Here is a 13,879-nt window from a genome sequence, read left to right as displayed (position 1 = left end):
CTTGTCTATGAACAGGAAAAAAAAACCCACACTAAAAATGGGGTACTGTGGAAAAAGTGGTGCAGAAATACCAAAGAAATATATACAATCCACTTTGGACACCAGGAAAATGTATCTACCCCTATGGCATTCTGGGTCAGAATGAATATGTTCAAAGTGCCTCTACTAGCCTGGAGGTAGAAAAGTAACAACGTGGTCAGGAAAAAAAGAAGGAAACAAACTTCATCAAGATTATAAACAGTCACATAGATGCAAAAGCTAGCAGGACTCAAGGACAGTAAGCAATTTCACATCAAAGATAACTTCTGCATTACGGAAAAGACCTGGATTCCTTATGGACATGGAGTACATGCCCACAGTAGCCTGAACATGTGACTGATTTAAATCTTGCTTTCCAGATTCTGGATTTTTACTTAACAATTTGTTGTTTCACAGAAAGTCTATGAGAAGATGATGTCCTCTACTCCTCTAAATGCTTCAGCAGGAACACACCACTGTGCTAATAAGACGGTAAGTGAAAATGTCAGAATTACTCATTTCACAGTGAAGTTATTAGGTTTGAAGCAAAGAGTTAACAATTGCTGAACAGATGGTTTTAAATTGGAAAGATCTGCAGAGTGCAGGGAGGAAGTTACAGAAAGGACAAACAGGCAGAAAATAATTCCTCACTGAAAATGAGAGCTAATGTATCTCAGGGTATTTTAATATTCTTTAAGAAAAGAGAGAAAACAGTGAAGCAGCTATGCATAAATGAACCTAGTCAATACTGGACAATTATTTGTGTAATAGTAATAATTTACATGTGGAATTTTTAAGACACGACTAATGAACTTGCTGAAGACAAGGAAGGTAACAGACCACTTCCACAGTTTTGAGGCATAAATGTTTCATCACCATTAGGATTCTCCCCTAACAAATCAAAGGAACCCAGAAAAGAGGGGAAAAAAAAAGATATTCAGGAGAACAGTGTAGACAAATTGAGAGCTATATGTTCCATTTGGTGAAGTATAATAGTCCATCAAGCACCAAACACAGAAGTTAACAACCTACTGCAGGTCATTCTGTTTGAAACTAACAATTTACTGTGATCTCTTACCTTTACAACCAAGAGCAGGACAGCAAGGATCATTTCTGGATGACTCCATCTAGCATTCAAGTAAAAATGAAGCAACCCTTTTCAACTGGTAACTGGATGACTTACCATGTGATAAGTACTTGATGTATGGCATGAGACAGGTTAAATACAACACAGCAGTAAAGATACAAGTATGCTTGCTCTCCAAAACTTATCTTTTTTAGAAAATCATCACATAGACAAACTGCCTCCCTGTCTACCCAGGTGCAAAGAGGACTGAACACATACCAGAAGCAACTCAACTGTATACAGGGCATCAGTACCATTAAAGTCCTTCTAGTTTCATGTTGTATTAAATCTGACAGCTGAAGAACTGTTTAATAAACACAATTTGGTGCTACTGTAGTGATTCACAGTCATCTACATAGAAACACAAAAGCTAAGTTTCACTCACAGTTTTATGTTCTAACATCTAATCCCAGTTGTTTACCCTCAGGTAATTTTGTTTCTTAACTGACCATACAACACTGGCAGTAACAAGGTGACAAGGTGAGCCACCTATTGCTCTCTCCAGTGCTGGACAAAAGGCAACAATAGTTGCATGGCTACTGGGATGTTACTCTATGAAGTCATTTATTCCAGTGGCATCAGTTTTGCTGATCTATCATGTCCTATCTAGCTGTAAAATATCTGGGCAACTTTGATGAAGAACAATATCTCAAGTCATGGTCAGCTATTGAAAGCCTAATCAAGTTGCTGCAAATTTACTTGAACTTGTCTAGGATAAGTAGTTTAACATGAACAGGGCTACATGGAAAAGCAAGTATTTGAACAGTATTAACATCTATTGACAAATAATATTTTTGAAAAGAAGATCTAACAAGTATTTTGTTTATAAATCAAACAATGCTGCCGTTTGACATTACCCTGCAGGAGTGGTATCTGGGAATTTGAAAAACTGTCACCTCATGGGTACTGAAACCAGCAACTCTTACAATACAAGGTCTGACTTATGCATAAATTACACAATTCCATGGCTAGTATCCATCAGATCCTCAGCCCAGTACTGCAGAGCCAGTGCAAGTGGGTTTGATGTGCCTCTTTTTCCAGTCAAGGTGCCACCTTGAGCATTCTGCACCTTGCGCTGCAGAATGCAGCTGCATTTGGTCCCTCATCCACCCTCAGCTCACGAACTATGGCTGCCCTGCCTGGCACAAACTGTTCTCTAGAGTTCATGGAGTTCAATCCAGGCTGCTTCTGGCTTGGGTTAGCCAGACTATTTATAGATAAGACAAATATTTAGCTGACTTTTGTCATTGCTACAGTATGATATCTCACAACTTAGATATTCCCTTAGTAGGTAAAACACTGTCTTAGATTTCTACCAAGGAACTCCAATACATTTTGCATTTGTTATCACACTAGCACATACATTCACATACTAGGTAACATCCACAGCATCTAAAGCCACATCTGAAGAAACAGGCGTAAGTAAGAGAAAAATTATCTGAAAACAGACATTGGTTCAAAACTAAAAAAACTGAAAAAACCCCCTCAATTATATAAAAGCTTTTTTAAATACAGAGAACAAAGTAACTACAAAATAACTTGAAGATTTCACTAATTTTCAAAATTGTTTCCACTTTGCTTTCAAGAGTGAAGCCATTAAGAAAATCTATATAGGCACTGTTTCTTCTATAAAGCAATATCATAAAGCAACATCTAACAACAGAAATCTCTTGAGTCTCAGATTCACCTGTTCAACTGAATTGCTACTCAAAACTCATTTAATGCACATGTCATCTTAAATTATCCGAATCACAAATCTTATAAGAAAACTTTTATGTGAGAAACATTCCAATATGCTTAGATCTAAATTACTATTTGACTTTGCATCAGTAATAAGGCATCCATATTCCTGCAGAGCCATCTATTCAGTTCTTAATACAATTTTGTCAAAATAAAGAAGAAATGAAAGTTGACAATTGCATTTCTAAAAAAGTCACATTAGAAGGGCATTAAGGCTACTCCTTAACAGTACAAGTCTGGAAATATGTAGTTAAAACCCAAGTCCTCTTAATGCAGCATTTTTCTCTACAGTGATAATGGACACTAAAATGCCACTGTCAGAATGGCAAAGCTGGAGCTATACAACCCAATCTAGTCCTTCATGTAAAGATGTAAGCCTACCAAATCAGAAGAACTGCAAAACCCTGTATTGTAACTAATAAAACAAGTGAAAATTTGTTTGTACTGAAACCAAGCCATTATTTTATCTATTCAACTTGGGGACAATGGATGCACTTCTGAATGCAGTGCTCAATAAAAATTACTTGTAGATTGCCAGGAAAGGATCCCTATTGGTACTTTGACCACCGACAAACTACTACTGTCACACTGTTATTGAAGCATTCCATGCTTTATTTAAACCATTTACTCTATCAAGGTTGCATGTGTGAACCCTTAGTACATGTAAGCATGTCTCACTTAGTATCACAGCCTACAACCTGAGTAGCAAAGCTGGTGGTAATCCCAAGCACTGTAAAACAGAATGGACAAAGGATTGCCAGAATTTCAATAAGCTAACACTAGACATTTGTGTTTATAAAGTACATGTCACTGATCTGCTGCCTTTTTTCTTATCCTTCTCCCTGCCTTTTATTTATTTAGTTAGTTAGTTAGTTTCTCCTTAAGGTCTAGAGACAGTCAGAGATGAACCAAATTTCCAGCCTGCTGGAAGAGTCCAGAAGTAACTTAAAAACACTGCAATGACATACGCTTAAAAGCAAATATAGTCACAAAAGCAAGTAAATTTGACCCCCAAGTGACTTAAAAATTGCTGCAATAAGAAGGATCATGGCTGTGGGTGGGGATAAAAGAGATTAAATCTGAAAATCTCCTACCTTATTTCCAAGGACCCCACAAAAAAAAATGGCTGTACAATTTGATATATTATGATCCAGAAAAGCCCAAGGTGGTACAACGGACCTTGGAGAAGAGCTTGAGAACTTTTAATAAGGTGAAGCTCTAACCTGCCATTCTCATGCCATGTAAATCAAAAGTTACTCAGCGCCATTTTCTCCCTATGCAAAACCATTTTTAATGTTCCCACATCACCCAGACATAAAGCTGCTGATTCCTAATTCTCTCCCTTCTAAGGTTTTTAAATTTGGGTGTTTCAAATTATAAGACCAAAAGGTCAAACAAAGTATGTTTATTTGTAATATGCGCAAGGGTAACTACTTGGAGTTATCCTTTATTTGTACAGTTTTTGGAAATGGAAGTAGCTGGAGAAATGTTAAGTGTTGCTAGGACAAGCATTGCCTGATCACTTCTGGCTATCATCAAGGCTAATTGATGCAGGGGAAACTCTCATCTTAATGCGGGCAGCCCTGCAAGCGTGATTTTAATTTATATCAGAACAAATTATGCACCTATGAATATATTAATACAACCAGCACTGTGTCTTTCAGAAGGAATGAAAAAAATTCATGCATAAATTATTAAGAATTACCTAGATAAAAAGTGACTGTGTTGCAGAAAAGTAAGGTTTTAAACTGTCTGGGACAAAACAAATGATGTTATAAATTACAGAGCCATCGTTTCTTTAAAATGCAGTCTCAATTATGGAATTATTTCAGACCATGTTAAAGTAACATTTCTCTTAATGAACTGCCAGTTCTGCTCACATTAATTTTTTTCTTTGCACATCAATATTTTGTTCTGAGTGATGATGAATTTTTTTCTTCTTTAATCCGCACCTTTCCCAGTTAACCTTTAATATCCACATAGCTGATTATTTCCTGTGTAAAATAAATCTGCATAACTCTTAACATGCTAATGACATTAAAATAATTTTAAAACTCGGCATCATTTTCTCACTATATAATACAGTACATTCTCTGAAATAAGGAAACATAAAACAAAACCATAATCAGACCATGAAAACAAATGAGCACTGAGGGAGCTACCTGGAGGCCTATATTCAAATACTTTACCATGAGCAGTACCTTTTTCTACAGCATTTTTTCCCTGTAACTACTGTAACAGAAACAAGCAAAGATGCTTCAAAACAATAATGTTTTAATGAAAGTTCAATTTTTTTAAATACAGGTGCTTGTAACCACAATAATCAAAAGGATATGGAGAGGTATAGGAAGAGAAAATGTTCTCATATAAAACCGAGAGAAACCATCACATGACTGAATATGGCTTTTTTAAAATAAAACAATATTTGTTTTAAATATGTCTACAGATTCGGATGGATGGATGGATGGATGGATGGATGGATGGATGGATGGATGGATGTCTTTTGTACAGACAGCACATCACAGTTCTCCATGTCTTTTGTGCCATTGTCACGTAACAGTCTAGTTCACACTTAAGTGGGCAATACAAGTCAATAAAAAAAAATCATGATTATCATAATAACATGGCACTGAGCTAGCTGCAGTACAGATGACTGATTCAAATCCCATGTTCTTCTTAAGCACAAAATACTGAAACAGATTTTTCATCGCAGTTGTTTTAATGGTGTCATAACCAACTTCCTTTATTATCCTTAATGGATAATTAAGATGCTTTCCTCCTATTTAAAGGCTTGATATAACTCTCAGTTGTAACAATAGAGAACTGCATTGAACCCGAAGTAATCCGAGATGCATTTAACAGGGGACCCATTTAGTGAGTCACACCAATCTCCAGGTCCTTCACGCTTTTTAAGAAATAAAACATTTTCCTTTACAATCAATAATCCTACACAGTGCTTTTCAGTGGGAAGGGCTTAAGTTACAGCATCTGCTTTAGTAAAAGCTGAAAAGCCTCGTATTTAAAAAATATTAATTCCAATTGTTACAAAGCAATCAATGAAGACTGGCATAGACAAAAATTCATTAAGCTCTACTTTGTACTAACAATTGGCAGAGAGAAGTTAAAATCATACTTGAATACAGAATCTCCCTACAGTTTTGCAATTGCTGTCTCCAGATAGCAAACCCATGTCAAATCTACTTTCTTCATAGACTATGAAACCAAATTTCTCCCCATAAGGGATTCTTACTGTGTTGACTCTCACATGGTAATTTTTTGTATAGATTTAACTGGTACCTCAATAAAACCATCAGATCTATGAAGCAAATTAGATGGAGATCCATGATGAGAACAACGAACAAATAAATGGGAGAAGAAACGTTTCCAGCAGCACTAGACCACATCTTCACCTCTGAAACAATCATTTAGCCCAAATGCCAGAAATCAGATCTACCCCTTTGCACTGCTGTTGTTTGAAAATCTTCTGCCATGTACACATCTCCCATTTCACCATAGGTCTGGGCATCACAACAGAAGGTCCCAAGCACAGCATATGAAGCCCTCGTTCCTGGGAGGGAAAGGGAAGAATGCAGCTTTGGCTACTCCCTGACAGCAGTCAGTTACACCATTAGAAACTGAGAAGGAAGGTCTGGTAGTAGAGGGAAAGCCTATAATAAAGCCCAAAATAAATTACATAGCAGCCTGCCACAGGTGTCTGGGTCCACAGTGCCCACAGCTTTTGCAGCCTACAACATTTATATTTCCTCCAAGACAAAAGATTTGAAGGTGCCATAGCTATCTATCAGCTCGGCTCCTAAGCTCTGGCCTTACTCTGTCTGGATAGATTCTAGGAAGTGTGGATTTCTGGGCTTTTTACCCTGTTACTCAGTAACAGGCCACCCAGGACAAAAACACACAGTTCTGCTCTTCTGCTCCAGCCCCAGCTGCCACTGTAAACAGCAACAGCAGCTTCTGGTCTCTATGGAAAATGAGGTATTTACAGTTCATTGCAAAAATAATTGTACTTTATAAAGACCTGCAAGTTGACTGAGGTTTGAGCAATTTAGAGTTCACTTTCCAGGTTCCACTTCCCTTTCAATTTCCTCACAACATTGTCACTGAAGTCATCTTACTTTCTTGATATTTAATACAACTAGAGTCCTCAGAGAAGCCCATTATTGTCCTTCCTGAGGGGTAAAAGAACCAATTCTTCAGATTTCAAAGGCTTTTATCAGAAAGCAACAGGCTGCACCTGGAGTAACAGTAACCTCCCACAGGAATCAAGAAAAGAAATGTCTTTTCTTTCTATGTTCAGCTCAGGCAGGGTGTTAGAGGGGTCTGTGGACCTATGTTTGGAGTAAACTGGTTTTCTTCACCAGCAGCAGCCTCTGATAACCAACACCCAGACAGCTTCCTGCCCTTCCCTAGAGCCTGCAGAAGGGCTGCTGTGGAGGGCAGGAGCTGTGTTGGGCCAGCTGCCTCAGGGGTGACTGGGCTGTTCCTACAACTCACCCCAAGTGGCTGCAATGTTCCTTAGGCTCACTGAGAGCCAGGCAACCAAAGGGAGCCAGCCTAGATAACTAGAGGCACTCTCAGAGGAATTCTGCTAACGATTTCATCAGGCTTCACCAACAATATAACACCAGCTCTTTGGCACTGAGACAACTCCTTATATCAGCATCTTTAAGAACTGATACTCTGTGGAACATTTACATGGGAAAAACATCGCAGTTAGCCATGCAAGCAATCTTTTATGCTATTCAACTTTTCATATGAATTTTGTACAGTACACTATAAAGAAACCCTTGTGGGATTCTTACTGTGAAGGAAAAAAAACCCTACTTTTTTTTTCAACTTGTCAACACAGTTTTAGCAATTTTAACAGTAAGCTACACAGGAATAACCTTGTCCCTCATGACATACCCATACCCCTGTCATGCTCTCCACAGAAAAATCTATATGGAAATGCAGGGAAACATCCACTCTAACACTCACTGCAGTTTTAAACTGTAACTCCATTGAGTAAAATTCCCTTTATTATAATCCTCAAGTCTCTTTGCTCCTATTATTAATCATTCTATGTATCTAGAAGGATGCATGGTTGAATCACACTGACTTAATTCTTTTACTACATCAGAGGAGTTTATATTAACAAAATTCCAAAAGCTTAAGGCAGGACTTTCCCCATAATACAGACCTCCTGCAGATCCTTACTCATCCAGAGATCCTAAAGACAACAAAAAGCAGTCACGAAAAGCTTCAGGGTCAGTGTTATTAGAGAGACTAAATGAAAGAAATTTTCATGAAGATGTCATGCTGTTTTTCCTCTCCAAAGCTCATTCCCACAGATGAGAAAGAGCAACTCTCATACTGCAGAAACAAGCATTAATGCATTGAAGTACTAATTTCCTGATGCTCCTTGTCACTCCCCTTGCAACACTAGAATTTGTTGGTAGTATTATTGCAGTTTGAAGATTTTTTTAAAGGACTAAAATTACCAAAAAATTGAGGCAGGGATTGGGAAGGCGAGGAAGCACATATTCAATTATTTTCTGAATTTTTCAATTTAGAAAATTATCAAACATCAAGTCTTCCTATTTTCACAAATTATACTCAAGCTAACAATACTTCTAGACATAAGACTTCTAGAGTTGTTCCATACTTTGAAATTTACTTTGCACAGGTCTTCAAACTTCACATTCACCCACTCCTGTTGCAGGTCTAACAGAAGAGATTAAAGGGAAAGGCAGCTGCAGGGAAGATTCAAGAACAAGAAATACCCTGAGAAACAAACCCCAGCAGCAGGTTGGTCATCTCAGAAGTAAAGCAGGCCAAGGGCCCAACTAGTGACTTGGGCAGTTTCTCTCACAGCCTCAGAAGTGTTTTTACTGTGTCACATGCTAGTCAAGTCTAAACATTTTGTCCTCAACACACATGACCAGATTATATTCTCAGTACATGGAAAGGTGATCTAACCTCAGAGCTATGTAAATCTTCTATCAGAAGACATCTAATATCAAGTATAATTATGTATTTTTCAACCCAGAATGCAAGACTGTTTTAACTAAAGCGTATGTAAGAGTAATTGTGTCATGATCAGAATAAAGATCCACATTGTTCCTGGAGGTGTCAAAATATTAGATTACTAGTGGCTCTTTTCAGAGAGTAAGAAACAAGGCACAAAAAGAGTAAATCCTTCCTGGAAAGTCCCACACAGAAGGTGGGACCCAACTGTCATCTAATTATTGTCAGCTCTTTAGGAACTTGGTGCTGGAGTTTATCAAGTTTGATAATCTACATGCAAACATAATTTATTACCCAATCTTGATTTATATCAGCATATACAATAACTAAATAACAATATCCAATCATTAAGAAACAAAACAAAACAAGCATAGTATTTACTGAGTCACAGAACCACACAAGAAGGAGAATTTGCCTGGTTCAATCTGCCAGGTTGCTCGAGGCTTAGTCCTGTAAGGGAGGCAGAGATTTCATAACATCTCTGGCCTGCTCAAGTGCTGAATTACTTTCATACCAAACATTTCCTTCCTTATAGCCAGTTGTGTTTCAGCTTATGACCATTATCCCTCATCCTCCCACTATGCACCTAAGAGCACCACCATGCTCTTAAGGCTCTGAGAGACTGCAGAGCCCCTGATTTCATTACAGAAGGCAACCCCATGGATCAAACATGATTTACCTTGATTAAAACTGGCAAACACTTTCTTCACACCTACAGAAGCTACTTCCAAGAAGCCTCACTCCTTTATTTTCTATAGGATAGTGGTCAACCAAGCTGCAACCACTTCTTTCTTGGCCTTCTTGCAAATGAGTAAAACAATAACCTTTCTCCAGTTATTAAAAATCTCCCTCAATCTACAGTCTGTCAAAGATCACAGGGAGCAGCCTGACAATGACATCAGTTGGCTTTCCCAGTATACTCAGGTACATGGTGTGATTCTTGGGTTTGTCCTGGGCAGGGCCAGGAGTTGAACTCTATGATGCTTACAGGTTCCTTCCTGAGGTCAGACTGACAGGCCTCTAGTTCCCCAGGTCCTCCTTCCAACCCTTCTTGTACATGGGTTTCACACTTGCTAACCTTTTATCATCTGGGACCTCCCCAGATAACCAGGATCAAAGATAAATTATGGAGAGTGGCTTGATGACCTCTTCTGACAGCTCCTTCAATACCCTCCTATGAATCTCATCTGGACCCATAGACTTGTGAGTGTCTGAAAAGTATTGGAGGTCACTAACTACTTCCTCCTGGGTTGCAGGGGCTCTGTTCTGCTCCCTGTCCACGTCTACCAGCTCAGAGGGTTGGTGCCCCTGAGTTTTACTAGTCTCTCTGTTGAAGGCTGAAGCAAATTTCTTATGGTGTTACTCATTAGAGGTTTAAAATACTTTATTTCTACTTAAGACTGACATATGCAGGAGGGGAAATAAACTCATAGACAGCAAAATTTACACCACAGGATCAAAAAAAATTCTTGCACTCCATTCCATAAGAATTCCTAATACACTGTACTTTCCTCAGGAATTTTAATTAGATTTTAAAAAGAATGCAGGTATGGTGTTCAAGAACTATTTTTCACAGCAACAATTACTCAAGATGTAGTCTCCCCTATTATATCTTCTCAAGAAAGCCATTTTTTATAGCTCATCCATTTTTAATTTGATAAAGCCTCTATATTCTGTTCTCCCTTTTCATTTGACCGTGAGTCTTCTCATAAATGCTCATTTCCTAGCAGCTAGAGCACAATGAACAGAAAAGCAAACCACTGTTCATCTGAACAAAGACACTCCCACACAGTGAAGTATCTATGTCTGGGAGTCCCACTATAGAAAAAACACATGCCCACAGTTATTCAAAGATTCCACTTCAGCCGCAGTGCAATGCCCTGGCAGATATGAATAGCCTTTCTTTTACCTTGTTTATTCAAGAACTATGATCCACTAGCCTGCTTTTCAGTATTTGATATCCTACAGTGAGGAGATTAAATAAGCCTGACGCCAAATGAAAAACTTCAGGCGTGATGATGATTTTTTTAGTAAACTTATGAAACCAAAATCTGAAGGTCTTGTCCTTAGAGATTAAAAGACCTTTGCTCTAGGATTTTATATTTATTATACTAGCAAAATCAATCCTATCTCTAACAGACACTGATTTCTTGATAGGTTTTCTCCTGCCTTGAGTGCATTTGAAAGCAAAGCAACCATCTTTCTAATTTCCACACTGCTCCTCATGTAATTTATCAAGTATACAATCTAAACCGACTTCCTTTCCAAGCACATTATTGCAAATCAGTCATTTGTGGGAGAAAAACATAAAGAGAAATAGGACTGTATTTTACATCTTGCTTAAGAAGAGTGTTTCATACTGGGAAGGTGGAAGATGGGCTATAATAATACAGCATTTAAATAAGTAAATATGCACAGGGGCTCACGGAGAGCACACAGGTGTGCTCTCATTTTTCATGCTTCCAATGAAAGAGGTCATGACCTTTCTGACTTTAACCTCATCAGTTCTAATTTTTCATCTTGGTTCTCCGGAAGAGAAATTTAACCCATCTGGTTTTCAGTTTTATGAGGTCATGAGCCATGAAAGAAAATCTAGCTTAAAAAAAAAGGAGATATATAATCTTCTCTCTGTGTATAAAACTAGATTACACAGATGTTTCTGTTATGTGAAGGCAACCTTAAAACAGAAAAAATATCCTCTGCACAATATTACACATTCATGACTCTACCACTGTGTGTTTCTTTCTGGTTGTACTTATACATTTCTAGGACCTCTATCAAAATCATACACAATGGTCAAACTTAAAGTCCTGCCAACACAAAGCTGTGAAAATCCTGTCTTTCATGTCATCACTGGGACATTTAGCCCGGTGCCACAATGAGGTAATAAGTTCTTCAGATGTGATAGATAGTTAAATTTCCTACTACAGCAGGGCACAAACAAGTGTCCCACCCCATCCTCTGCTCTATGGCAACATCAGGCAACACAACCAGACAGAATGAACTTATGTCTTAGTTGGACATTTCATTGATCAGTTCACACCTCCAGCAATGCATTGAATAATGCTGGTGAAAGGCAGGTTGTTCTCTTTTTTCCAAAGAACACAGCAAAAGAGCTTGCAGCCTCCCTATCCCCAGCCACAAAAGCCATAGAGCTTCAGCAACCCACCACCTACACCATAGGAAACATTTTACACACAAAAGAGTTTGTGAGATCTTTTACAGTTTTCAGCATCCACCAAAGCTAGAGAACCATTGTTACAATCTCCTGAAAGATTTATGTTATGGGGATACTTGGAAGTCAGATTAGTTCATAGGGTTCTATACATATAAATGACACAACAAAACTATTAAACACCTTCAACAGAGGGTTAACTTATATTTCACTACAAGAACACTGAATGATGCACCTGTTTCATATCCTTAAGAGATGAAAGCTCATAGTAAAATCCAACATGCAGGAATTTTTTTTAAGCATTTATTTCAAAAACAGTAAGTTTTGAAAAATGACAACAAAAAATCATATATAAACCAGGAGACAGTAACTTCTAATACTATTTCTCTAATTGCCTTGCAATCCAAAAGCCAATCACGTTCTTGTGGACTGTGTCCACCTTAAGTCCTGTCCCCTTCTCCAGCACAGCAAATACACACTGAGTTGTTAATTGCAGTAACACTAATTAAAAGACAAAACCTCATGACTACATTACACAGTGAAATTGCCAATTAGCACACAAGGCTTCCTCATTAATGCTGCTGTATGAAATGTGAAGCATGATGTGGATAGCAGTCTTAAAATAAAAGACATTTTTAAAAAGCTGATAGGTCACATTTTCAGCTTACTTTAAAAGTACTGCTGGAATCAATAACTGAGAAGCTGACCCACAGGAAAGGAAGAAATTCCTATAACCTTTTGTGAAAACCACTAAAGAAAAATATTGCCATTTTCCACATCTGCATTCACAATGGTTTTCATAGGAAAGAGTACTTGCCTTGGTGTAGCCACTAGAAAATGCCTTAAAAATTTAAAAGTAGGCCAAAGGCTAAGATTTCAGTGGATAATTTATCCTGACTTTATACTCCACATAAAGCTTCCCTAGAAAGAACTAATGGATACTGAAAGTAGTCCAGGTGATCCTAGTGCCTTTTATTCTGCAGAAGGAACACTTATTCTTGTGTCCCTCAGTCTCTTTCAATGACCACTTAATGAAAGTTAATCCAGATCTCCACAACCCTAGAGCTGCTTCCATAAAGTGACTGTGGTTTTCACGCAGTCTGTATTTCCTCAGGTCTCTCTCTACCTTTTTTCTTTTCTTTTTAAAGGTTTTCTAATTTTCTAATTCAGAGGTCTCATAGTAAATAAAATGGAAATACTTTCAGCATTATCTTCCTTGAGAGAAGTGGAGTAGGTATTTGTTTTTCACTTGCTCCCTTTTAATCAAGCATTTTGTTGACCATAATCAATTTCTTCACTCAAGAGAAAAATGTGCAATTATCTACAATGAAGAAGGTGTGTCTAAGGAATAGGGTGGGGGGAAAGAGAAATCAATGGAACCATCTGTCTGACATTCCTACAACATTATAAGAGACTTGTAATTAACTGCTTGCCTACCAAAGTCTGCCAGCTTTAACTCCCCCGTGTCACTGATCAGAAGGTTCTGTGGTTTCAGGTCCCTGTGCAAAATGTAACGCTGGTGGATGTAAGACAGTCCTCGCAGCAACTGAAATAAAAATAACTGAAAAAGAGGGGGACAAAAAATGACCTCTGTTAATATTTTGCATATAACCACAGGTGATTTCTTCACAATATGCATGGTGCTTGCACACTGCGGTAACATTGTGTCAGAATTCCTCCCAAACTGGCTAATTCCCACCCAAGTTTAACACAATGAAATTTCAATCTGAAATATACTTACTTTGCAGGGACTAAACCCAGCCTCCAAGCCCTACTATGTCAGTCATAGATTCAAT

At 38.0% G+C, this 13,879-nt stretch overlaps 1 protein-coding gene across 1 annotated transcript in view; it reads right to left on the bottom strand.

Moving 5' to 3' along the window:
* The window catches only part of CDK14 (cyclin dependent kinase 14), a 312,752-nt gene that overhangs the window by 139,364 nt on the left and 159,509 nt on the right, over positions 1–13,879 (bottom strand). The window contains exon 8 of the mRNA XM_066317133.1: positions 13,521–13,644. Coding sequence (XP_066173230.1) covers positions 13,521–13,644 — 124 coding nt within the window. The remainder of the gene's footprint in view (positions 1–13,520; positions 13,645–13,879) is intronic.

The sequence above is a fragment of the Sylvia atricapilla genome, chromosome 1 (assembly GCF_009819655.1).
Source record: "Sylvia atricapilla isolate bSylAtr1 chromosome 1, bSylAtr1.pri, whole genome shotgun sequence".
NCBI lineage: Eukaryota > Metazoa > Chordata > Aves > Passeriformes > Sylviidae > Sylvia > Sylvia atricapilla.
The sequence above is the reverse complement of the archived record's forward strand: the minus strand, read 5'-3'. Positions and strand labels throughout refer to the sequence as shown.